This window comes from Danio aesculapii, chromosome 22 (assembly GCF_903798145.1).
Source record: "Danio aesculapii chromosome 22, fDanAes4.1, whole genome shotgun sequence".
NCBI lineage: Eukaryota > Metazoa > Chordata > Actinopteri > Cypriniformes > Danionidae > Danio > Danio aesculapii.
The window spans coordinates 11,990,463-12,017,137 of record NC_079456.1 but is presented as its reverse complement, the minus strand read 5'-3'; the positions used below and the strand labels follow the sequence as shown (position 1 = coordinate 12,017,137).

The 26,675-nt window shown below is 42.7% G+C and overlaps 1 protein-coding gene across 2 annotated transcripts in view; it reads right to left on the bottom strand.

The window, feature by feature from the left end:
* Nucleotides 1–25,685, bottom strand: part of bcor (BCL6 corepressor) — a 55,441-nt gene extending 29,756 nt beyond the window's left edge. The window contains exons 1-7 of one of the 2 annotated variants that reach the window (XM_056447340.1): nucleotides 24,932–25,685; nucleotides 16,106–16,185; nucleotides 12,363–15,386; nucleotides 11,084–11,140; nucleotides 10,486–10,693; nucleotides 8,447–8,734; nucleotides 7,119–7,508 (exon numbers count right to left, since the gene is read on the bottom strand). In XM_056447340.1, the coding sequence (XP_056303315.1) occupies nucleotides 7,119–7,508; nucleotides 8,447–8,734; nucleotides 10,486–10,693; nucleotides 11,084–11,140; nucleotides 12,363–15,386; nucleotides 16,106–16,108 (3,970 nt within the window). In that variant the 5' untranslated portion in view covers nucleotides 16,109–16,185; nucleotides 24,932–25,685. The remainder of the gene's footprint in view (nucleotides 1–7,118; nucleotides 7,509–8,446; nucleotides 8,735–10,485; nucleotides 10,694–11,083; nucleotides 11,141–12,362; nucleotides 15,387–16,105; nucleotides 16,186–24,931) is intronic. The other variant, XM_056447341.1, reaches the window with a different exon arrangement.
* Between the last annotated feature and the right edge of the window lie 990 nt (nucleotides 25,686–26,675).

Sequence of the window (26,675 nt, the reverse complement as noted above, 5' to 3'; positions counted from 1 at the left end):
TTTTGGTGCTGAAGCATATATAGTGGACTTGTTTTAAAGCACTTCACCTCTGTCATTCCTTCTTGTTTATTTTGTAGATAACTAACCAACAGTGATTAATTAATACATTAGGATTGAAGTCATGTAGTTCCACGTAGTGAAATACTGTTGGGTGGTATCGGTGCGTGGTATCGGCATTTCATGTATGATACTAGTATGAGTACTTTAACCAAGTATCAACCCGATACCCGATACTATTATCGGTGCATCCCTAATTTGAAGTCTGGAAGCTATATTCCAATAGCACCCAAAAGCCGTTTTTGTGCTTTTTTGACTATTTAGAGTTGGAAAATCTAACGTAAATAACGTAAATTAGTCGATAATACTACAGTAGAATGAAAAAAGCGCATCTGAAAGCAAATAATAAACATTTAAAACAAATATTTTGTTAAAAGTTTAATTATTCTATGAATATTACAACAACTTTTCTTTCTTAAGATCACAAATAATACTGCACAAAGCTTTTATTAAATCAACCTTAAACATGTAAAAACACACAAACAAATGCAAGAGCACAATCTGGGATTTCTGTTTTGTGTTGTTGCTAGCGATTTCATCACAGATGAACCACACAGAGACAAACCAACCACAGCTTCCTGAAGGTCTTGTTAGGTAAATCAGACTGACAGCGGCAGAAGGCTGACCGCATTACGATGGATGGACAAAAGACGAAAGGGTTCACACACAAACACAACAAAAAAAAAAGTGATACATCCTTCTCTTCGTCTGCTTTCTATTTTGCCTCACGTGACCAGAGCTGAAGCGAAAGAGGCACGTTTAAGTGATAGCATCAAGCGGCAGAGAAGGACGGAAGGGAAGAGAGGGAAAACATGAAAGGGAGAGCAAGATAAGAGAGGGAAATCAAATGAAAAGGGAAGCAACGGCGAACAGAAAAGGAGAAATGACGGACGGACGTAAAAGTGGGAGAATAGAGAGAGAAATGCAGCAGCAGCGAGGGAGAGAGACGATAAAAGGGTGAGCGCAAGGCCGAGAGAGAGAGAGAAACCGAGCACGCTCCACATCTGTTCCATTATTCATCATATTCCCCGTTCGGTCGCGCTCACACACACATGGACACACATACACAGAGGCAGCGAGAGCCCCACCGCACAGAGGAAATCTATCTCACACGCATGCAAGCAAGAACAGAGGATGCCAAAGACAGAAGACCACATGCAGACTACGAAAACACGCACGAGCAACTAGAAAAACACCAATATACATCAACCAGGACAAGCCATTGGATGATATTTCGCAATTTTAGAACTATCTGCATTAGTCAAAATCAAGATTGTTAGAACTTTTCTGACAACATTATTAATAAATACAATTTGAAAGTAAAACACATGAAAAAAAAACTAGATTTTCTATAAAATAAGTGTTGATTACAGTCTGGCTACTCACTGAAGCAGGGCTGAGCCTGGTCACTGGATGGGAAACCACATGGAAAAACTAGGTTGCTGTTGGAAGTGGTGTTAGTGAGGCCAACAGGGGGCACTCAACCAGCAGTCTCTGTGAGTCTTAATGCCCCTGTTTAGTGAAGGGGACACTATACTGTCAGTGAGCATCATCTTCCGGATGAGACGTTAAACCGAGCTCCTCGATAGTCATTAAAAATCCCATGGCACTTCTTGTGAAGAGTAGGGGTGTTACCCTGCCAAATTTCCTCTAATCGGCCCTTACCCAATCATACCTATCTACCGAATTGGCTCTATCACGGTCTCTCTACTCCCCTAAAAGCCAGAGTGTGGAGACGCACTGGCGCCGTTGCCCTGCGGCTGCCATTGCATCATCCAAGTGGATGCTGCACACTAGAGGTGGTCTGTAGAGACCCCCCTTCTTTATTGTGAAGCGATTTGGGTGTATGGCCATCCATGATAAATGCGCTATATAAATACACCTTACTTACAGTCATATAAAAAAAAAAAGTTAGACGTATGTTACACCATCCAAATTAAGATACGTCACTTTAACAATAAATTTAGCCAAAATGTAGCCAAAACAATGTATCAAATAAATGTAATTCCAAGTAGGTAGATATAAAAACAAACAAACACTTATTTTACTCTTAACCAGAGATCCCCAAAGTAGGGCCCGCAGGCAAAAGTTGGCCCTTTGTATCCTTTGATTTGGTCCACAAGAGGGAAAATGATTGGGATAGGTTGGGGAATGCCTTTAACCTTTTACATTAATTTTAATGTAACTTTTTGTTTGTTTATTGTTGAGCTACAAAAAAGCAAACTCAAATTTAATGTTTCAATTACATGCTGTATAATGTATAATAGATGTTTATAAAAAAATGTAGCTACATACGGTCACTTAACGAATAGGGGACAAAGCAGAAGACATCAGCGTGCATATCAAGGTAAAGGCAGGTTTAGCATGACTACTGTATTCGACATTGGACTCCATTGTTTTATAAATGGATATTTCTAACGGTTTTATTGTAGTAAGTTTGTTAAAATAATATACATTTTCAAAAAAGTTAGAGTGCATTAGTAAATGCGGTTAAAGAACATTTTTCTATTAATTTATAAGTATTCTGAAATAAATTAGGAAATTACCCATGGTAATTTTGTGCACCAGTTTGGGCCACCCCTGCTTTAGATTATAATTTCAACCAAAATTTAAAACAACGTGACAAAAAACAATGTAATTTTTGAATAAGTACTGTAAAAGAGGGACTTATTTGCCTTCAGTGGTCAGTCAGAATATTATCATCAAGTTACAAGATTACATTTGTACAGACATAAAAAAAAAACAGACAATGACTGTTTCTTCTCAGTGTCAGTATAGGGTGCACATTCACAAACACTGTTCAGTGACATGCACCGTTTCAGAAAACATCTTTTGTAGATTTCTATTACCCAAGATCAACAGTTGCAAATACATCAAGTTCAATAAAAACTCCTTAACATGCATTACAAAAAATTCTGCAACCACAAAAATATTGCATACTTAAGTATCTACATGCTGTCTAACCAACAAAACCATATTGGTTGACCACTATTCACAGACATGCAGAAGTTTACACAAGCAGCAATATGTCATCAAATCCTTACCACAAAGTCACATCAACAGCCCCCTCAGAAATGCGCCGATTTAGTTTGGTTGAAACGAAACTGGTGCATCTAATAGATCAGCCAAAGACAAAAGCACCTCAGAGAACCGTCAACACGCAGACCACCAACTGTGCAACTGCTCGTTTGCGCGTGTGCGCACGCAAGAACCCGTCCTCATGGGCAAATCGTTCCAGCCTGCGTAAAGTGCTCCTCTCCTTCAACAGGCTAATTAAAGTCCTACCCCGAGAACCCTTGAGACCGGATTCACCGCACATACCCCCTACACACACACACATACACGCGCAAGTATGCGTGCTCTGCAACCTAAGTGAATCACTCAATTAGCAAAAGGGGAGCAAAGACCTTAATGCCTGTAAAAATCAACAGAACAAAAGCAGCGTGCTAAAAACGCACACACACATACACACACACCCTGGGGCTTACAGCGGAGAGCTGTGCATCACTGGCATGCATGTCTTGTCTCTCACACCTCGTCATAGACAACACAAATTAGCCTGTGTGCGTGTTCGTATTCCCTCGGCTGAAGAGTGCGTGTGTGGTGGGAGACGGATTTTGACAGGGACATCTGGGGGATATTAGCCTCCCATTAGCACGCAACTGGGCACACACGCGCACACAATAATGCATTAACCAGCAAAGCATCGCTCAGCTCGAGTAAAACCAAGATACATATGTATAGCATATATTACTCACACACGCGCAGAGAGTCAGGGATAGAGCGAGATAAAGAGTCTCGTCTCTCGTCTTGCTGCTCTCTAATCCTCCTGACAGAACGCCAGCACAATATCCAGCAGCCAAGATACTGACGGGCAGCCTCACACACACACACACACACACACACACACACACACAAACGCACGCACGTTGTTATTTGCACAGTTGTGGAATCTCATGGCTCATTACTCTGCGGCATGCGCTTTCTCGCCGATGCTTTTATACCAACAAGGAAGCGAGAGTCTGAGAGTGTGCGTGTGAGACTTGTCAATCAACAAGAATCATTATTGCTATCCCGAAGCCGCAGACACAGGGCGATGTGCTCCGCTTTCCTCTAATCTCCCTCTCTCCCTTTCTGTCGTGCTCTCGTCTTTCACCTCAGTTCTCCCCTCAGCGCTCCGTATCCTCTTTTCATCTCTTTCACTCCTCTTTTTTTCACGCCTTCTCTTTGCTTTCTAACAGCCTTTCCCTCCCTCTTTCTTTGTGTCTCGTTCGTTCGTGCTGGTTGTGTCTCCCCACTCAGTTTTCTCCTTCTGGGTCCTTCTCTGACCTGCATAACTTAGTAAAACTTAGTCTTTAGCCTAGAACTCTTATGTGGAATGCAGTATGTATTGTGAAAGCATATACTTTTCATAGCATAAAAATGTATAGTATGCAACGTGTAGGATGTAGCATGTGTGTAGGGTATACACTAGGGCAGGGGTGCCAAAACTCGGTCCTGGAGGGTCAGTGTCCTGCAGATTTTAGCTCCAACTTGCCTTAACACACCTGCATGGATGTTTCCAACAAAGGCAACAAGGTGCGTCTTACAGAGAAACTTTAAAGTAATGCAAAAACATATGTCTTAGAAGGGTCTGGTTACCTTAGTGCAGGGGTGCACAAACTCGATCCTGGAGGGCCAGTATCCTGCAAAGTTTAGTTCCAACCCCATTCAGACACTCCTAGGCTAGCTAATCAAGAACTTACTAGGTTTTCTGGAACATCCACGCAGGTAAAATCTAAAGAGCTAAAACCTGCAGGACACCGGCCCTCAAGGACCAAGCTGGGGAACCAGACCCTTCTTAGATGCATGTTTTTGCATTACTTTAACGTTTCTCTGTAAAACACACCTTGTTGCACGCCACTATTTGTTGGGCATGTACATATGCAAACATTGGCCAGTTCGTCTCAATCCCTCAGCACCAAGACAACAGCCAAGAGAGAGCAGCAGCTTTAACATGTCAGTTATGTGGCACATGGCTCACGATCAGCGATTTTTTTTTTTTTGTCCTTTAACCCGGTTAACCTCAACCACCGGGCTGTGGACCGGTACCAGACTGTGGATCAATTGGTACCAGGCCATGCAAGCAATCATTAATCATTTCCATTTTATTTATTATCTGAGTCGGAACAATCTTTTATTTTGAAAAACATATTCTCTCGCTTACATGTTGGTCACTTGAGTGCCCAAATTTAACCCACAAGCAGCAAAATGAGTAAAAGACAGACATCTTTGGAAAGTTTCTTGGCAAAAGGGAAAAGGCCCAGTGAAGGACAAGCAAACTGCCAAATAATAGATTCGCAACCTATTTCTCAACAGATCAGGTGAATCCAGCAGGTCTGTACAAGAAGATCAACTGGTAGAGATCGCAAAAGACGGCAGCCTTTAAGGGTCCGTTCTCATATTGCGTCTTTTCTAGAGTTTGCGCAAGTTCAGTATTTCCAATGGAGGTGCGCAGCTTGTGCAAATGGCTCACGCCTTCCAGACGCAAACAGTTGAATGAAAGCCGCGAGCGCACAGAGTCACATTTCGGTAGACTAATTATCTTAGACAAACTCAGAACACCAAAACACTGCAGTACTTTATAATTTTCTCCATAAATAAAACTTGTATCAGAGTGACAACAATGTTTTGTCAGCTTGTCATTCTGTGAGAAAACATTTGATGGTCACCTAGGAATCTACAAACCACCACCCCAACCCCCCACCCACTGGTCCACGGTACAATTGTCAAGCGTTGACCGAGTTCGCGGTCATAAAAAGGTTGGGGATCACTGCTTTAACCCATTGACAGGAAACCGCATCCTGTAAAAGGTGTTGAACGTTAAATCTCACCTCCCTATCCATTGTATGCTACTTGCGTTCACGTCTCGCCTCCCTCTTCATAGTAAGGTATTTGGTAAATACATCTCACCTCCACCGCAATAGTATGCTACTTCCGTACACATCTTGCCTCTCAACATAGTGTGCCACCTCGACAAATTATATCAGAAAACCATCATTAAATTCATAAACAAATCTGCATTAATAACCTAGTGGTTAAGTGCGCCAACATATAGCACCATAGTGCTCACGATGACTCGAGTTCGATTCCCGGCTTGAGGTTCTATGCAGACTCTTCCCCTGTCTCTGCTTCCAGTGCTTTTCTGACTGTCCTTCACTATCTAATCCCATTAAAAGGTGAAAAACCCCTAAAAATCTTAAACAATTATGGTCCGTTACTACTCTTGATACAAAATGGCAACACACCGTAGATCAAATTTGACACCCCTGCTTTTCAAAGCATTAAAACGTATAACATTCATTATGAACAATCTAGCACGCATGTGTAGGGTATATACTGCTGTATATAGGAAGAACTATGCAGTAAATAGTGTGTGGTGTTGGATGTCAAACAGACTACAAAGGTAGTAATTGTAGTATGTTTTTTGGGTAAGGCAGTGCAAGAAACAATGTGCAAGAAATAAGATGTAGCATCAATTGCAATATGTATGACATAGTAAAATAACTATGTTGGGTCTGGGAATGGGTATAATGCTTAATAAATAAAAGGTAAAGATATAGATATCGTATACATTTATTGTAGTATGTATTGAGGTGTAATATGTAGGAAATATTGTATAGATGTAAGGACAAGGGTATAGGTCATTATTTAAGTTTTAGGGCAGAGTACATGGAAAATAGGGTTTAAAAAGTCGATTCCAAAATAAAGAGAGTAGGGACTACATATTATGAACTGTAGTGTATAGGGAGATGTGAAACCTGCATTAGCGCACCCCGTGAATGGTTGATCAGTTTATGAATAAACAACCTAGACAAGGAAACTCTTTAGGCATGCAAATAAAAAAGGATCACAAACAATACCAGCGTTTTAGACTGCTGTCCCATTTCATCTCAACTCTAAGGCCCTGTTGACTCAAATGTTATCTTAAGATTTTCAGACAATCTTTTCTTTACTACCCAGAATCCTTTGCTCTCTGCTTACAACTGTGCATTTAAACGAGACTGAATGGAAAGACGTACCTGTGTTGGACTCTGCATATTCCAGCTGTTCCTTAGTCCAGCCTCTCTCGACTTCTGCTTTCCTTTTCAACCCCTTCTCTTCAATTCCATTTGCTTTGACCTTTCGATCCACAGCAGGGACTCCGTGGGCGACTCTCTGGACCTCCGAAGGGCAAGGGTCAAGCTTTTCCCTCCTGGTGGTTTGAAGAGGTGGAATGGAGGATTTAGATGTGGGAGGCAAGCCCAAGTTGGTGGCTCCAAATTGTGGCCTGTCATGGTTGAGCTGGCCCTGTCTATCCCACAGTTCCTGGAGATTATGGAGGTGGCGGGGTTTACTGAGCCGAAGACCTGTCAACTCGATACGCACCTTCAGCTTCTTCACCTCCTGCTCAGAGGGCTGTGGCCACACATCTGCGGAGAGAGATAGAGGCAATCCATTTATACCTCATATTAACATCTGACTAGGATGATCCAATCTTAAGTGGACAGCTGGGAAGAATTGCCATGTACACCAGGATTTTCTGTGCATCTCAAATGGGAGTTGAACAAGGGGTATATGTTACGTACTAAGACATGTCCCAAGATACAGGACACTAAATCCCTGGAGTGTTTCTTTACATCCTATGAATGCATGATCTTTCCTAAATGTTTTTAACTGTCCAACACTATTGTGTCAGCCTCTAAAATCTAAAGAGTTATCGGTTATTGATATTGAACAAAAATTCCATATTCGATTTTCCATAATCGAACTTGTCCACTATTTTAATGCAGAAAATACTAATTAAAAAGAAATACAAATGCTTGTATAATCAGACCAAGGATTGATCCAGATTGTTAACAGTCATTTCCTTATTAGAACATAAACACTCACAATTTTGATCACTTTTAAATTAAGGTACATCGCTGAACAGGCGCCCACTTGCAGACACATATGGTTTTCTGACAGAAACAAGCTTTCTGGGACACGTTTAAACGATGAGAGTTTATACAATGGTTGTTTTGATGTCTGAAAACGCCCTTTAGACTGAGCACAAAGAGAGAGTAGGATAGAGAACGCCCGGCAGTTGTGTTTATTTGGACCATGTGATGGCAATAAACACAAATCAAGATGAATCGAAAGGGCCAGTGAAAGGATCAAAGCCGGAGCAAGCAGAGGAAGGGGGAGAAGAACAGCTGAACTCTGGAGAGCAAGCGAGACGTGTCAGTGAGCGAGACAGAAGGTCGGCGATAAGATGAAAGACAGTGGACCATCCACTGCTTGCTGTTTGCAGAGGTGGCAGAAAGAATGGAATGAAAAGAAGGCAGACATCACGAAGGACACTGAATAGACAGACAGACGGGACGTCTACCTGAAATCAGTCTTGCTCTCTTCGCCGCAATGCCATTATCGTCCTCTCCTTTCGTCCGTCTCTCTCCATCTCTCTCTTCTGTGGTGTGTGTGCAATCAGGGTGGCCTTGGCTCTGTTCCAAACCCAATGCACGTTTCCTGCCCGTCGCCGTGCCAACAGACCCCTCCTCCTCTCCTTTCACGTCCCTCGCTCTCTTCTCCTCTGTTCGGCGGGGCTGCGGGACATCAGCTGGCAGGCCGCACCGTTGGAGCACGGGAACTCTGTTGTTTGCACATGCTGGAGTTGTACCTGCATAACCACACAAACAAAAAATGTGTTAGCCTGATACGCTGCGTCACCGACTTGCAAAGACCTTTTTACAATTTCCAAAGGAAGCACGGCAGGCCGGCAAAGCACAAGGCCACAGATGGAGAAAGACAGAGCGGAAAAGACTACAAAAAAAAACTAGCCCTTCTCTCTGCCCTGGACAGTTGCGTGTTTGTGCTAACTACACCACACCCATCCCACACTGGGAGCTAGACTGCAAACAGGGACGCGCTTACTTGCTCTCTCTGCGAGCTTAAATTAGCCCAAAACATCCGTGCCAAGAGCGCAAGAGGCAACCCAGCTCGAGTCTCCTCTCCCTCCCCCTTCCTCTCTTCTCGCACTCTCCTCCCCCTCTCCTGCTTTCTCTCGTTGTGTGTGTGGCAGTGAAAAGCGCTCCTTGAGAATTTCTCCCGGCAGCTAAGAGCAGCAGCGCAGATCAAAGACAGGCGCTAGGGGCTCACGCTCCATACCGCCCGCTTCTCTCCTTCACACACACACACAATATATAACGTGCTACATACACGGTCTAGAAAAACCACACACAAATTATGCGGCTAGCCGAAACCTAATAAGTCACACATGAACCAAATCTAGCAAATTTACGAAAACACATATGCCACAAGAAAAAAAAAGCTGCTCGGTCGTACATGTGAAATTACTTGATTAGCACACGCTCTGTGCCGAACAGATCCACCTTTATACTGGCCGGGGTAAGAATGCAGCCCACTCTGCCCGGGCTTACACAGACATGCACAAAGCATGTGACTAACACCACATGCATCCCATAATTCATGGCAATGTGTGCACCATAGCAACTCTGCACCAAAACAGATCACCATGGAAACCTTGTTCGCGTCACCCGAAGAGAGTTAATGTGGCCAACGAGTGAACGAGAAAGATGTTGAAGGACAGATAGGGCATAAAAAAAAAAAGAAAGGACCGAAGGACATGAAACCTCCAGAAAGGACACGCACACAATCAATTTTGAATTCCTTTCAGAAAAACTCCATTTCCTCTACTGTATTCGTTTTTAAAACAATGGGATTCGACAGATGTGACAAAGCTCGAAAGTTTTTTTATTGAGCATTTTCACCCTCAAAGCTTGACAGGAACTGCCGAGCAGACTCTGTTTATGTAATTCAGAGCGCCTTTAATTGTCCATGTGGCTGACACACATGCAAGCGTTCATGCGCACATACGCATTCTGACCCACATGCACAGGAAACGGCTCGCCTCTGTGAAAGCCACCAGGGAGAGCGAGGTCACATAGCAGCAAAGTGTTGATTTGGAAATCTGATGGCATTAGGCCATTACCGAAGCTCAAGTGGAAAAAACAAGAGCCAAACAGCAGAGAGAGAGGGAGAGAGAGGAGAGCATGTGCATGTTTATGTATGCGCTTCCTGTTTGAGGGTGGCGGTGGCGGAAGCCATGTTTACCACGTCGTTTCCGCTGGTTTAACGCTGCTGCATGGGGTGCCACAGCACAGGGAATATCCCTAGTGACATGGGGAGGAAATGTAAGGGGTGGGGGGTGAAGAATGAGCATGCGTCTGTGAAACTGGGATGATCGCAGGAGAGAGGCAGGAGTTAGAGGCAGCGCATATGACATACATTACAAGATAGATGGAGAGCGTGAGACAAAGATAGCCAGAAAAGAAAAAGGAGATAAAAGGGAGCGTAGGAATGGGTGACGGTGCGAGAGGGATTGCGCTTGTGTGTGTGCACACGTCTTACCATTGCGCTGCTCAGTAGAATCGGAGAGGGCCGAAAGGGCTGCGGAGGGCCTGGAGCTTGGCTGGCTCCGTTCCCAGTCTCCTGCTCCGTGCTGGCTTTCCGCCAGCTCCCTCTCTCTCTCCTGCTCTCTCCCCAGTGCGGGCGCTGCAGACGACACACACCCCTCCTTCTCCTTCAGCTCCAGCTCCGAGAAGCGCATCATCGCACGCTACACAGACACACACACACATACACAGCACAATCGTGAAACCAGATCCAGTGTTACGAACACCAGCTGTAAAGCCTGTCTCTAGTGTGCTCCAATACAACAAAAATAGAGGGAAAAACAGAATAAATCTGCAGTGATAGTACAACAGGAGCTAAAGCGCATTAGAGTAAATGCAGCAAATGCATATCAATAACTTATAACAAATGCTAACTGATACAGGTGAAGTCTTGGACTTCATTCTATTGAAACTTGACCATGCAATTTTCAGGGCCCCTGAAAAAGGGGGGAAAGGAAGAAAAAAAAAAAGTCAACTTCACACCCGCCTGTGGGTGCAAAACCAAGTGTTACTCATTTCAGCTGATTAGTAATTTAAAAATAAAATGAACTGACCTCCCAAAACGCAGCTGGTTGACTTAAATTACTGTCCTCTTGTGATAATCCTTCCATCTAAGTAATCAGAATGGGGCTCAATATCTTTTCCAATGATTTGAAGTATATATATTTACACAAATTGAACACATCAGCAAACAAACAGTAACTTACCCTGTTACACATAAATATGGGAGAATTCAGTACATAGAATGCTAAGGCTTGGGAAGCTAGTGTTTCGAATAGCTCAATCTAGGATGTGTGTAAATGCATAGATAAAACTGGCCTTATTAAAAGGGACTTTTCAAATTGTGCGGACTATCTGAAATTAGGACATTGTCTTCTATCAGCCTCTCCATTGCTCTCCCTCCAATGAGCGACTATGTGTGTGCGCGCTAATGACTCTGCCAGTCTGCGAGCACTCTGTGCGCTGCTGCTGGTAAGAACTCTAATCTTCCCCATCAGGAAAGAATGGGCTGGATTTCACTTAAGCTGGGAGGGCTGCCACCATGCACATGGCTATTGGGGGCCTGAGGGTGTGCATGTTTTTGTGTATGTGTGTGTGTAAGAGGGAAAGGAGTGCTAGATGGAAGCCAGTAGGAAAGGGTGTGTGATTATGTTCGGGTATGCCCCACACACACATGCACACATCGTTCTCCAGGGCTCACCTGCAGGTTAACAGTTGCCTGCAGCATTATGTGCTAGCAAGGCCATGACATGGACGCGCACACACAAACACTCAGCAGCTGAGCTTCCGCACGACTGGGCAAAGCAGCCACACACGGCACTCTCTGTTAACCCTTTCAGCTGCTAACTGAACCACACACTCAAGTGTGTGTGTGTTCTTGTACAAATACACATGTTCTCTCACACTAACTGTAGAACTGCTGCTATTAAAGCCTGTTTGACAGATTCACAGCAGGGGCCCAAAAACTGCTAGAAAGAGAGAGCAGGAGAGGGAGAGTGGGTTACAGAGCTCTGTAATTAGCGATGAGTTCAATATAAGCGACTGTGGAAGTTAGATATCAGTATTCATTCAAAGCTGGAACTAAGGTCTTAGAGAGAAGCTGTAAGTCTCAGAATGGCTGGGAACTAATGCAATTACACCAACTGGCCTGGTCTGTAAAGTGTTGACCATGGAACAGGACATTAAGGTGTTTTAAAAATGTTGCACTTTAACTTGACCATAAGTTGCTTAGATGATTCTCAAACCTAGTGTGACAATGACATGTGACATGCTCCATAACTGGAAAAATTTCTCTGTTCATCTTGACTAACATACAACAATTGTACAACTCACCTGCAAGGCTCGCTGTTCCCGGCTGAGTTTGCTGGAGTCTGCATACAGCTCTGTGGTGACGCACTTGAAGCGGTCGCCAACATAGCCGGAGGAGTTGGCTATTCTCTTGGCCAAGCTGGATCTCTTGCCTTTAGAACATCCATGTCCTTCCTCCTCATCCTCATGGGACTCTGTGTCATCTAGTCCATCCTTGCCCAGGTCCACATATTGTCGATTAGTGTGGTGTCGATCAACTCTGAATTCAGCTCCATCAGCTCGAGCCCTTTCACCAGAGGTTCTGGCACAGCGTAGTGTCTGCTCTTCCAACATGTCAGGTAGTGGGCTATGCTCAGGGGAGCTTTCATCACTCTGGCTGTGCAACGGAGAGTCAGACTGCTTATGTGGCCGAGGTGGACTGCATACCTCTGCCCGTTGTTCTGAATCAGTTGGCCAAGATACAGCAGGCTGGCCAGAGCGCAAGATCTGCATGAGCTCTGGCTCTTTCCCCTCAGAATTACTGCCACTCTCTTTCCCCATCCCTGTCCCACTGCCTACTGGCTTAGCTGGCTCTTTGCATTTGGCATCGATGGCACTATGTTTGTCTGGCTCTGGACTGCCATCTGTGTCATCTTGGACCAGGTCGATGCAGACAATCTCATCTTTATTCACTGTGTGAGGCTTGCTCAGAGACTTTGGGCCCAAAACTTCCAGCCTCTCTGATTCCTTCTCAGATTTGTAGTCTGGGTCTATGTCAGTGATGCTCTGACGCTTATATGGAACATCATCATGGTGCCAAGTCTTGTCCAGGGTTCTGGGCCTCAGATCCAGGCGTTCAGTTACTTTGTGGTCAAGGGGCAGGTGGGGAGACATTAGTGGATGGACCATCTCTTGTGTGTCATGGTAGGTAAGATATTCTGCATGATTGGGTGGGATTCCAAAAGGGATGCCAGGCTTGGGTGCCAAACGTGTTGAATACAGGCTGTTAGTGCCCAGCAGAACTGGATGAGGATACACTGGACCTTTTCCTGACAACTGCAAGTGAGAAAGGGAAAGGCTCTCAGGTACTGGGTATGAGAGATATCTGCTAGAATATGCTAAGCTGGGAGAAAGATAAGTTTCACCCTGTTGCATGTAGAGGTGACTTGGTGTATGCCCATTCTCTAAATGTGATTGCTGGGGCTTAAAGCCAATATCAGGGGTTTCAGGTTTTTTGACTGTCTTTGAAGGTTTTGAAGTTGCTGAGTGGCTGCCACTGTGGTTATTTAATGGGGTCTTTTCGGGTGGGGTGGGAACTGACTTTGCCCAATCACTATTCATTTTGGGAGAAGGTGAGACAGATGATGGCCGAGAAGCTGAAGTAATGATAATAGGGGCAGAACTTGAGACTGAGCCATTGTTTTGGTCATCCATCCTGGGACAAGAGGAACTTCTTGACTGTGGCACCACATTTTCAAGATTCTTGTTCTTGATGATACTGGAGCCTTTGTTTTGACTAGCCTCAGAGCTGATTGTCTGGGTAGGACTTGGCACAACCCAGGAAGAGGGTAAAGTGCTAATTATTTCAGGCCTTTCTGGAGTTTTAGAAGAAGTGCTAACAGAGGAGGATGATGGAGAAAGAGTTTCTTTTAAAAGCTCCCTGTTTGGGGGAAGTCCATAACGTGCAGCAGGAGAATATCCAAGCTTGGCTAAGGCTTCTAATTTTGAGGGGTACCCGTTAGTATGCCCTTCAAATTCCATGATTTTGGCAGACAGGTCTAAAGGTTTGTCTGCTGGATCTTTGGTAATAGGCCCCTGTTGAGGTGGTTTATCAGAAGAGGTCTTAACAGGTGAGCTGCTGCCCTTTCTTTCATTCCCTGTACCTCTGGTAGACTCCATGGTTGCTTCTTTGGCTTTAGGCTTTTGGCCAGAGGACCGAATTGGAGAGCGCAGCTCTTGGGACGCACCGCTAATATAGACAGGGTGAGATACTGATGGTGAAGATGATGAGGATGAGGAAGGACTTCTGTACAGAGGCTTCTGGAACTCCATAGTGCTATCCATAAGAGGGGGTGGAGGTGCTGCAGGTGGCTGAGGGGGGCGTGGTGTAGGGCGTGGTGGCTGCATTACAAGGGAAGGACATGAGTCTACTGAGACTATGGAGCTGGTGCAGCTGCTAACACCAGCGCTGCTACTAACAATACTGCTAGTGCTACTTGTGTTTTTGCTGGATGAGGTCCGGATGGACTTGCTGTTGCTTGAACTATTTCCACTGCTGCTGTGCTGTCTATCAATGGGTGACTGGTGGTGAGGCTGAGCCTGCTGATGTATGGTCTGCTGCCCAAATGCTGAGGGCTCATGGTGTATCCTTGGACCAATACTCTGCACCGTTTTGTCTTGGTGGTGCATCATAGGTGACAATGCAGTAGGGGCTACAGTTGCAGGGGGGATCCTGAGCGGAGGGGCAAGAGGTGAAGATATAGGTGCGGGGGGATAGGTAGGCATGTAAAACAAGCGCTCTGTACCAGCTACACTGCCTCCAGCTCCTGCACATAGAGACTGGTAGGCCAGATGCTGGGGAAGGTAAGGTGGTGGCTGTGACAGAATTGATGCTTTATACATGTTCAAAGCAGCGTATTTACTGGAGTCCAAGAAAGGGTACATTCCAGTTTCGTGGTAGGGACTCATCCAACTTGGAACCCGCAGATAACTGCTACCACCATTGAGGCTTAGTTCTGGGGGCTTATCTCCTGGTATGACCCGTCTGTCTAATCCTAAAGTGTCTGCACCAGCCCCAGGTACAATCAGTGGTTTCTGAATCCCAGGTGGGGAGCTTTTGTAAAGTCCAACGTAACTGTTTGCGGTCTTTCTGCTGTCAAGTGACACATCTGGTTTGTAGAGCAAGTTGGGGATCCTGTCACCAACATAGCCCTTTTCTGATGGCAGGGTCTGGATTCCTGGTGGATAAACCATCCCTCCATGAACGCGAAGACTCTCTCGCATCAGGCTGGTCCGATCGATGCCGAGCGCACTGAGAGGGTTCATTCTGCAGGTTGTACTCGCATCCACCTGAAACATAAGAACATAAAGTGGTAAGAGTGGGAAGGAAGAGGAAGTGAAGATATATGCAATATGACTCAGACTACAAGTGAACAAAAGACAAATCCAGATTAACAACCAGTACAACTCATCCAATCTTTATCTAGAGATAACATTTCACTAAAGGACAGAGAAGATTTATCACTGAAATAAGAGGATGCATGAATCACACTACATGACGGATATCACAGTTGGTCATATTATTCACACATTTGTTATAAAAAGGTTAAAGAAAATTCCCTCTCTAACTATCTAATTGCAACCTGATTCACACAAAAATCTGATCACATCCTCACCAACTTAAAAAAAAAGTTAATATGAAAGGACATCACAACATATTGCAATATTCAAGGTCACAACAGGGGAATGCAGAAACCATTCTTAAATGTCAACTGCAGCGAGGTTATAGTGCAGGAAATGCAGCAGCTTTGATGTATGCTTTCTGGGTAGTCTGGAAGACAGCGCGTATCAGTCTTCAAATCACACATGAGAGACCTGAGAGTTTAATTCTGCCAGTGCCGGCTTGTGCATTTGAGAAAATACATTATAATGCAAGAAAATGGGTGATTATGCTTTCTGGAAGTGAGACGGATTGATGGATCTCAACATGGGTGGGAAAAAGTCACCTAAACTGAATGAAAATATCTGCTGTTTACATGCATGTCTATGTATTTAAATAGACTTCTTACCATGCTTTGAATGAGGAATCTATTTCTCAGCTAGTTCTCAACAGATTTGCTGGTCTTCACCATCCCATAAGGACAATTTTCTGTTGGAGAAAAAAAGAACAGCTTACACATCATGTAGCTCTTAAGGGTAAAAAACTACCACATTCTATTATTTATTCATATACCGTTTTCAGTTCAGGGTAAACACAATGAACCACAGTGAAAATGAACCTTGATCACTGCGCAGAGAAATTGGCATACTGCTGCTCGCATAAAGAGAGAAAATGAGAAATGACCTCTTCTTGGAGAGGTCTTGGCCTGCTTCTCAACCTCCACATGCCTTCGTCTCGACGAATGGTCACCAGGCCACATGCCTTGTTATCTCAGAGCAAGTGCTCTGATAAGGAATCCCTCTGTGTTCTGTACTCGTAACAGAGCAACGCAAAGAGGGGAGTGAGTGAGTTAGGAGGGGTGGTCATTATTACAGCGTAGAAAGCAGCAATCAAAATTCACCCCTCCCCCCAAATACTGCCGCCCAGCCCCACGGCTTGGCAAGACATTACAGCGGATCTTTGTCGAGTAGGCGAGCTGTGCCTCTGTTATTGATGGCTCTACAGACCCCAGATTTCAATAACGCAGACCCAGAGCTTATCTGGAGACATGGCCACAGTCACTGCTATTGAAGGAGTGAGACAGCTTGCCCTCTGTCATCAATCAAACCAACCTACACGCACACACAAATGTGCATGCATCACTTCCATAGCAACCTGACTGGCACAACAACTTCAACGCATAAGCAAAATGGATTAATGCGGTCGCCAAAAAGCAATTGCATAGGCCTATATGCACAAAAAAAAGAGTGAAGGTTGCATTCCTATCTGTGCCAAGCACGAATGCACCCTCTTCCATTTACAAGCCAAGTTGAATTATTGTTCTATAACTATACCAGCATTAAGCCGCCATTAAACTTAATAAACGTAAATTCTGCCCTGTTCCCGGAGCGTGTGCCTCCCTTCCCCCATCCTCCCTTGCTTTCAAAGCCTTAATCCGACCCTGCCATGGGGAGCGCAGCAGAAACCCACTCGCCTCGGCCATTCAGTCACGTTCTCTGCGCTCTCATTTTCCGTCCCCTCAGTGACCCGCTCTTTCATTGCGCCAGCGGGGGCGAGGACATTATGCATTTCAGGGGCGCTTCGGTAAGAGGGGTACTCGCCCCCCACGGAGGAAAGAAACCTCCGCTTTCAAAGACATCAATCACAAGCCAAGCGCGCTTGGCGCTTTGTCTGCCATTTAATGCAGGTGAGCCAACACTGAACCGAACTACACGGGCTGTTTTAACTTAGTTTCTAATCACTTTGGCTTTTAAACTAAACAAAAGACTACACAAAGGTTAAACGTCGCTACGTATTTTACGTACTTTTTTTGTGCGCCATAATTAAATGCTTGAAGCGGGAAGGTAATTGGTCCTGTCATCACGCGCTGCTGAAGAGAAAAGTAATTTTGCGGCGCATAATGTTTGAAACTAATACATTGTATACATATATAATCGTCTACAGTACAAATAATAATACTAATAAAGTACAAAAACATGTAGTACTAAAACTATACATAACTAGTTTGCCTATGTAGACAATTTAAAATGAATTAAAAAATGAACTCTTTGCATTTGGTTTTTAATATACTACCAAGAAGGCCCAAGCATATTAAGAACTGCAAATAAAACGAATTATTTGCAATGCATGCCGACAAGACTACGTTCGCTCGCGGAGGCCAAGGGCGCTACCCGGCGTGAACGCGGTTGCATCAGGTCGGTGTTGACAGAAGAACACGAGATGATGTTATAAAGTGTGCGGAGCATGAAAGAGAGTGTTAAATGTTTAGCTCCTGAGGTGTGAGTTTTTGCAGTACGGGCTCAAGTGTAGGACGGCCGCTGAGATCTCCAGCAAGAAGCCCCAGAGGCCCGCCATCAGCTCTCCAACTGTGGCAGATCGCCAAGTCTATCGTCCGCCGCGCCGGCACTCTCTACAGCTCTTAAAGTGGCAGTAAAATGTTTTATAATATCCGTAAGCGGGAGATAAAAACAAAGCCGAATGAAAGGGGAAACACAACAAGGGTAAAGACAAAGGCTTTTCAAGGGAAACGAATCCGGCCTATACTGAAACGTACCGCTACTTCCACGACTTATGAAAAGAAGGTATTCATATTAGGCATGAGATATTTTCATTAAAGTGCGCCGTTTCAATGAGAACTGCTCTGCCTGTGAAAGGTATGAGCTTATCTTTATTGCATTCTGCCTAAAGCGTCCAATGTCTAACTAAAAATGAACGTGTCATGCTCCAAGTTGCTCCAGGTGAAATATAAGTCCACGTTACTGACACAAAGCATAAATCATCGTAGATTGTTATATGAGACCAAACGCGTCACATATGACGCTTATACAATTTCCACTTAGTTAAAGTAGCAACAAATGTAGTTTTACTTTTAGAGTGACTGGAAATTCACTTTTGCAGTCCACCTTCATTTAAAATGATATAAATGTAAATAGGATAAATTAACACTATGAATTTTAAAACTTAACCTAAAACGTCAAATAGCGCCCCAAAACTCCTATTAGCTGTTGTTTTTAACAGTTACTATGTAACAGTACTATGTTGGATGGTAAAACATGGCTTATTAATGCAGGTATATATTAAGAAACTTCTAAAATGTCTAAAATTCGGAAAAAAATTCGCGCATGATGCGAAGCTGCATTACTGTTCCGAATTTAAGCAGAATAAAACATGATGTTTTTTGTTATCGAAATATTAATATTATTAATAAATTGAACACTATTATTAAAATTAGCCTATGGCTGAAAACCGCAAGTCTGTGTGAAATAAACACTTAAACCAAATAAAGGTATAGATAGATAGATAGATAGATAGATAGATAGATAGATAGATAGATAGATAGATAGATAGATAGATAGATAGATAGATAGATAGATAGATAGATAGATAGATAGATAGATAGATAGATAGATAAATGGATGGATAGATGGATAGATAGATAGATAGATAGATAGATAGATAGATAGATAGATAGATAGATAGATAGATAGATAGATAGATAGATAGATAGATAGATAGATAGATAGATAGATAGATAGATAGATAGAATAATGTGTACCTAATGAACCCTATGTTTATGTGCCTAATAAGGACACAATCAAAAGTTTCCAAACCCGTATAAAGTGGCCTTCATATTACAAAAAAAGGAGGACATAACACCTGTTCGCATATATCATATTACAGAGATGTATAGGTCTATAGCAGTTCCAGCCCCCTGAGAATTAAACTACAGCAATTATAATTAGTAAAATTAAGTGTCTTAGAAGATTAAAATCAACATCATTCGCATACTTCAACACAAAACAAAACTTTTTGTTATGCGCACGAGCATTGGCGGGGTCATTATGGGGACAAAATGACAAGAGAAAACATTGTGAGGAAAGGGCGCGGATATTTTCGGGGGAAAAAAGGTGATTATTTGCCTGCAGACATTCAGCTGCGAGAAGCGATACGAATTGCTGCGAGCCCCACGCGCTGGCAGCGCACACATTCCGCGCGCGGCCCCCGCAGCCATTCTTTCTCCCTCTCTCACCTCTCCGTCTGCCTCGTGCGCTGCGCTGCTTTGAAATGGTGGGTTGCGTGCATGCACTCCAGAGACTACAGCGCTGGCCCTCTTTCTCTGTCTTTTCTCTCGTGCTAGCAAATACAAATCGATACGAATTGCATTCTCTATGATTTTTGGCTTTAGGGTTAAGGCCCGAAAACGCTGCTTATTCGGAACAGGGTCCGTTTAAACCGTGCATTCTTTTCCGTTCAAACACAAAGTGTTTATTGCGCTAATATTCATAATGTGGATTAAGCGCGCTAACATTAAGAGCAACCAGTGTATGCGATTACACCTTGCATCAATAACACCGATTACTCAGTCGGATTGGTTACTGCATTAAAGCGATATAGTTCACCCAAAAATATAACTCGTTATTTACTCAACCTCAATGGTTCTAAGAGTTTCTTTATTCTGTAAAAACATTTGTGAAGAATGGTTAGAGGCTGAAAACATCTAAACATTGACGTACATAGTAGGAAAACCAAATATTTTGGAAGTCATTGTTAGAGGTTTTCAGCTTTCTTCAAAATATCCTCTTGAATAAGTCAAAGGTTGAAACTATGAGAAATTATGACTTTGTGAACCATCCTTTATTAAGACTTATTTTACACTCTATATGCAAATAAACCAGGAACTGTAGCTTTCTCATAAGGCTCTTAAGATTTAATTGATTAGTTATTGATTGATTGTTCAGTGGCAACATGTGAATAAGAACTGCAATTCATATCTCCCCAAATATTTAAAAAGTCCTTTAGAGGTAAATTTTAGCTCGTACATTATACAACACATATTGGATTCTGTACATCTCTGTTTTATTTAATATATTGCTAAGTATAGATGACAAATTCTGTCCATATCAATAAGAGACAATATGAAAATATTTTTAAAAGGTAAAATTGAGTGGGAAATGTGTGGATGGAGCCACAAGTGATTTAATTTATCTTTTATTATTTCTAAAGCATTACATTTTAAGGGTGTGTGGTTTTGTTTTAATTGAGAGCAGTTTTATCATGTGTCGTTCGTCTGATGACTTTGCAGCTCATTGCTTGCTGTTAATCGTTTAACTATAGGCTACTATCCTCCACGGTAAAGAAAGCAGGCAATGACTTGTTTATAAAAGGACTGGTTGGTTAAATGGTTTGCGCAAGGACTTTGGGAGAAAGGTAGCCTAATCTTCTTGAGGAAGTTGCTCAAACTGGAACCTGAAGTTGCATTTCCAAACGATATCTTTATTATCGTGAATACAATGCATTTGAATCAATAATTCAATCTTTTAACGTGTTTGAAAAGAGAAAGAACGCTATAAGAAAGGAAAACAATGTATCTGGGTAGGCGTCGCTCCGGGAGCGCGCAGCGATCCGTGCACGCCGGGGCTCCTGCTGCGGCACAAAAGCTCGATGAAGCGAAGAGAAGAGCTCTCCTGTTTCAGCGCGAGCCGTCCCGCGGGACCGCTCGGACCGAGAAGAAACTTCAATCAAACCGTGACGTCTCCAGCGGGAGCCAAACTCCGAAATCCGATCCGAGCGCATCTCTCCACCCTCACACGAACTAAACGCTGGCGAATGAAACCAAACGGGCTGCCAAGACGAAAGCAAACTTTGGCAACAGGATTCAGTAAAGATAGCAACCCTGTGATGATGTCTGCTCACTGATAGTCAAGTGTTAAATACCAAAAATATTCAGATTTGGCCCAATTTGTTTTTTTAAATTGCTTTAGGATGTGGAGGAATGGATATCCGACGTGAAAAGTGGGATCATGGGCTTATCTCTGAAACAAGCTACAAGTAATCAAACTATTATAGCTGAAAAAACAAAAGTGTGTAAGATATAGACCTATAACACAAAAGTAATAAATGATAAGCCTTTTCAGCCAACGAACGTTTTGATTCTACATGAAAGGTTGTGCAGTAATCCAAACAATATTTTACTCAAATCACACATTCCTTGTTCATACAGCCTCGGCAAACATGCACCAAACAGCCATCTAAAATGTTGACCGCAGTGCGCTGGTCTCTATAATGCCCTATATCATATGACTTCCCCGTAACCTCTAATGCAGCCAGACACGGTCATGTGGCTCATTTCGGTGGTCTCATTTCTGCCAGATTCCTTGCCAACATCAATCACTTAAAATATTCTGTGAACTGTGGCACCGGTTTAACTCAGGCCATGACTTGTCGGTCTAAATTCCACCCGCGGGTATGTATAGAGCATTACAATACGGGGCAGACATGTCACACTTTCTCTCTTGCAAATCTGACGCTGACATCGGAATAGGCTCCAGCAGACAGGCTCCGTGGGTGAGGAGAGCATGCAGGCGTGAGCTCACACTGAGCTGACGGGCTATAAATAAACAAACCCGGAGAGCTGGGGGTCTCGGCAGGGCGAGTCGGGGAGGTGACCAAATAAACGATGGAAAACAGCCGGTGTTACTTGCCAGTTGGTATACACGCGATGTACAATCTTTAAAGGCATTTACACAAACATAATATGAATACACATACGCATGACTGTAGAAATGGTGTAGCTTTTAAAGATTGTCGGACATTTGAGACAAAAACACCAGTATATGGAAACTTGATTAGGTTGTATTGAAGATATTAAGACAAACAACGAGCAGATTGTTGGCTTTTATATAACATTAAGTATAATCAGTTACACTCTATAAAGTTCTCAATGTGTGATTTGGCACAAAGTATTAAAATCTTACTCAACAGACCATGTCAGTGTGTGAATATACACTAGTTAGAATAGAAAAATTATATCATATGATATGAATAGTGCTTTAATATGTTTAATTATTGCTTTAGATCAATGTATGTTTTTACTTTGTGTTCTTATAGCTTAAAATTTCATTGATTGTTTTTTTTAAATAAGCCTAAAACTTGCTTAGGCCTACGCTGTAAAAACTATATGATAAATTAGTTCGGACAGCATACGTTTTTAGGACATTGCAACTTATTAAAATAAGTTACTCATGTTCTAACTTAATTTTCTAAGTTGCACAAGCTGTTTTAAGTCAGTTTAACATAATACAAGTTCAATGGACTCATAAGGTTAATTTGATTCAGCTTAAAAATTTACAGCAGCCAGGCTTTTTACAGCGTGGGCTCTTAAATAAAAAAAACCCCAAACTGATCTAAAAAAAAATACACTGTAAAAAAAGTATATGATCAAATAGTCATGACAACATATGTTTTTAGTATATTGTAACATATTAAACCAAGTTAATCATGTCCGAACATTTATAAGTTACGCAAGCTGTTTTAAGTCAGTTTAACATAAGTTCAATATACTCGTGAGGTTCAATTAATTCAGCTTAAATTAAGGCAACCATAAATTGTGTATAAATACAATAAGGTATATAACTAAAACCAACTATTTTTATTGTTGAGTCAATTTGGCTCTTATGTGGAATCAAGTGCTGTTGAAGAAATACCCAGAATGTGTAGCAATATGCGTCACTTTAAAATGCACTTTTAAAATTGACAGTATGATTGAGTCAAGCTGAAACACTGATGCCAAAAATCTGCGGTAGCCGTTTAGGCAAGCCTATGAAAATATGGATGGATCCAGGGCTTTCTTTCCACCAGGATTCATACGGATACGCTCTGACATGTTTGATTAATAGCGTCCACAGCGCTTTAATTATGCAGAATAGCACGTCGCAACCATTTAGGAACGAGACTCCAGTGAAAAATTAACCCACGGGTTTGACTAAAAAAAAAAGCAGGCCAGTAACTAAAGGGGCCCAAGTTTGCCTCAGCGACAGTAAATTAACGAACAACCACCAGCAAAGTGTTCAGATGTTGTCTGAACTCTTTAGATATACTAATTGGTGATTAAAGTGACTTAAACTGCATCCATTAAGTCAGCCTGGATAAAACTGGTGTAATGTGTCTTATTCAAGGCACAGTGATAATGGTTCATAGATCAGCCCTTGTGTGGTTTAAAGCTACAGACTTTCGGACATCGCTACTCCTTCACAGCTGAGATGCTCATAATGTTTTCCAACTAGGGTGCGCCAGCACACGCTGCGTTAAGGGTGAAAGCTACTAAGTGGGAAAAAAAAAATCTGAATATCTCTCTTAATGTCTAAACCGCCGAGCCAGTCGAGGACAAAGAGATTTCTCAAACTTCAAGGCCTTGTGACAGATTATACACAGAACTGTCAGTGTCGGCTTAACTGGCCAAGTCATTTCCCCCGTCCGGGACACGACCAGACAGCGAAGAACTTTGAGCACAAGGTCGCGAAGTGTCTCGTCAACAATATTAACAAAAGGAGGGCACTGTCTCTACAAAGCGGTCATGTTGAAGATCATTGCGCTTCAAAGTCTAGCACGAGACCCCGTGGTAAACCGTTAATATATGAATACAAAAGCTTCTGATTTCAATCATCTCGCTCCCCTCACAAAGCACAGTGGATAAAAGAAATCGAGGTGACCTCCAAACGCATGTATACTTGTTTGGAGGTCACATGCTTTGCTTTATTTATAAGCTTAGTAAGAAACCGCAAGAATTGGTTTGTTGTAAATTTCATAAGGTTGGAAACCATCATATAAAAGGGCGAGGCTCGCGCAATCAATAGCGCTCGCGGTGTATCCCGATCGGGAAAAGAATGTCCACGCGCCACCGTGAGCGCGCGCTCGCTTCATTTCTGGCATCTTGTTACTCAACACGAGAAAATAAACACACGTGAATTTCACAGAAACCCACAGTTCCACAAATCTACGATGCATTTTCGGTTTGAATTGCCTGTGATCAACAATCTACAAAGGTCAGCAACTAAAAAGGAAAGTCCCGTAACCTGGGAAATGTTTTGTAGCAAACGAAGACAGCCCCTAGATTGACAGAAACATTAAAATATTCAGTGTAGAAAACTGAGAGCTATTTCTAATGTTCGCACGTAAACACAAACAACCAACAAGACGTGTCAACAACGACAAGATCGTGACACCAGTCAGCACAGAGACGATGTTGAAAACTTACCAACTAAGGCAAGTTTCACACAGAAATGTCATATATCAAACACTATATACTGAGCCACATGATTGATCTAGGCATCGACAACGAACCCTCTTTGGCTTTACCGAAGGTCCGCACGTAGACTACTTGCGCACAATGTAACGGAGCAAACATAAGCAGGTAAGTCATGGAAAACATCAATAATTAAGCCTAAAATGTTCTTACCTTAATGTAGTGATTCTTGCTGTTCATTGAGTTGCACGAAACGTACTTGAGCTCCTCTTGAAATGCAAGTTTTCACTCTTTTAGTTTTTCAGACGTTCAAAAATTCCCGTTAAAACAAAGACGAGCAGATGCTCCTGTTGAAAGCCGCATTACTCTGTAACCTATAACTCAGGTCAATCTGGTAACGCTGGTGTTTTCTTTGTTTCATATGAAGTCCGTCAGAAGTTCAAAGTATCTCCGGACTTGCCGAATACGAATATCCACTCCGCGAAAAACTGTGAACAAGTCTGGGAGATCCATATACATCCATGCAGACGCAGAACGTAATTCCTTTGATTCGGGTGAGCAGGATGGCTTCGACACGAATCGCGTGAATGCACAGGTGGCGAAAGATCCCCGGGGCTCGGATTGAACTGAACTCAGTCTGTTATATGACGCCTCGCAGCGCCATGTTGGGCTCGGGCAAGACAACGAGCGATCGAGAGCCACGCCGCGAGAACGGCAGCAGTGTGTTTGCTCGTGTGTGCACGGGCCGGTCCTCACACGCACATTTAAGGAACATTGACCATCTAAACCGCAACACGAGTTCCCCGCTCTCTCTTTACTCTAGCGGGTACGATTGCGGACAATTTTCCGTTTCTTTGTCCCGGTTCCGATACGCGATATCCCTGGCGCGCTCAGTGTTCGCGCGACTGCTGTTTGTGTGTGTGCGCGCGCGTCTCTCCGTAAGCGCGTGCAGCGGGGAATGAAAGCTGAGCGCAAGACGCCTGTCTCTCTCTAGCTCGCTCTCTCTCTTTCTCTCTCTCTTACCCAGAAGGCCAGTCGGGGGAACAACCGCAATTACCATAAACCCAGTAGGCTGCGCTCCCTCTGTACGACTCGATGCGCCCGTGTAGAATACAGCGAGAGGGGGCTGTTTCGCACAGCGTTCGGGCTCCGTAAACAAAATTAATCGGCAGTGCCGCTGAGAGGCTTCTGGAAAACCACAAAACGGTATTTTTGGCTTATGATATAAAGCAAGAAGGAGGTGGAAGATAGATTTATGGGCTGTTTTAAATCTTATGGATGGCATAAAGAAATGTAAATGTAACTTTTTTAAGCAAATTTCAATTATTATTTTCAAAGAAACAGATTAAAATCAATAAATACATTAATCAAATAATTGTTTTATAAACTTGGAAACCATTAAACTATTCCTAAACACACAAAACACACATAGCCCAGGGGAAAAAGAATATATAAAAAAGAGAAAAAAAAAAAAAAATATATATATATATATATATATATATATATATATATATATATATATATATATATATATATATATATATATATATATATATATATATATATATATATATGCTGCTTACATAAAAGTATGCGGTTCCTGGCTTTTTTATAGAGTATAATTGTGTAAGTATAATTGTGGTTGACCTTTTGTTGTCCAAAAAAACTTTATTTATTAGAATATGATCATAATGAACAATGCATGAACAAACTGCAGAAAAAAATACGCTGACCTTTATAAAGCTAAAGCCAATATTTTGATTTAAAAAGATCACAGCAAGCGAAATTTAGGCTAAAATGATAAATAAATGGCTTAGTGTCATGGATGAAGTTTCTTATGTTTTATGACAGTTTTACAAAAAATCACCTTTATGCAACATTGTTTAAATGTCATTTGAGATTTTGAAAATGATTAACTTTTTTAAAAGTACCCAGAACATTTAAATATTTTTTGCTG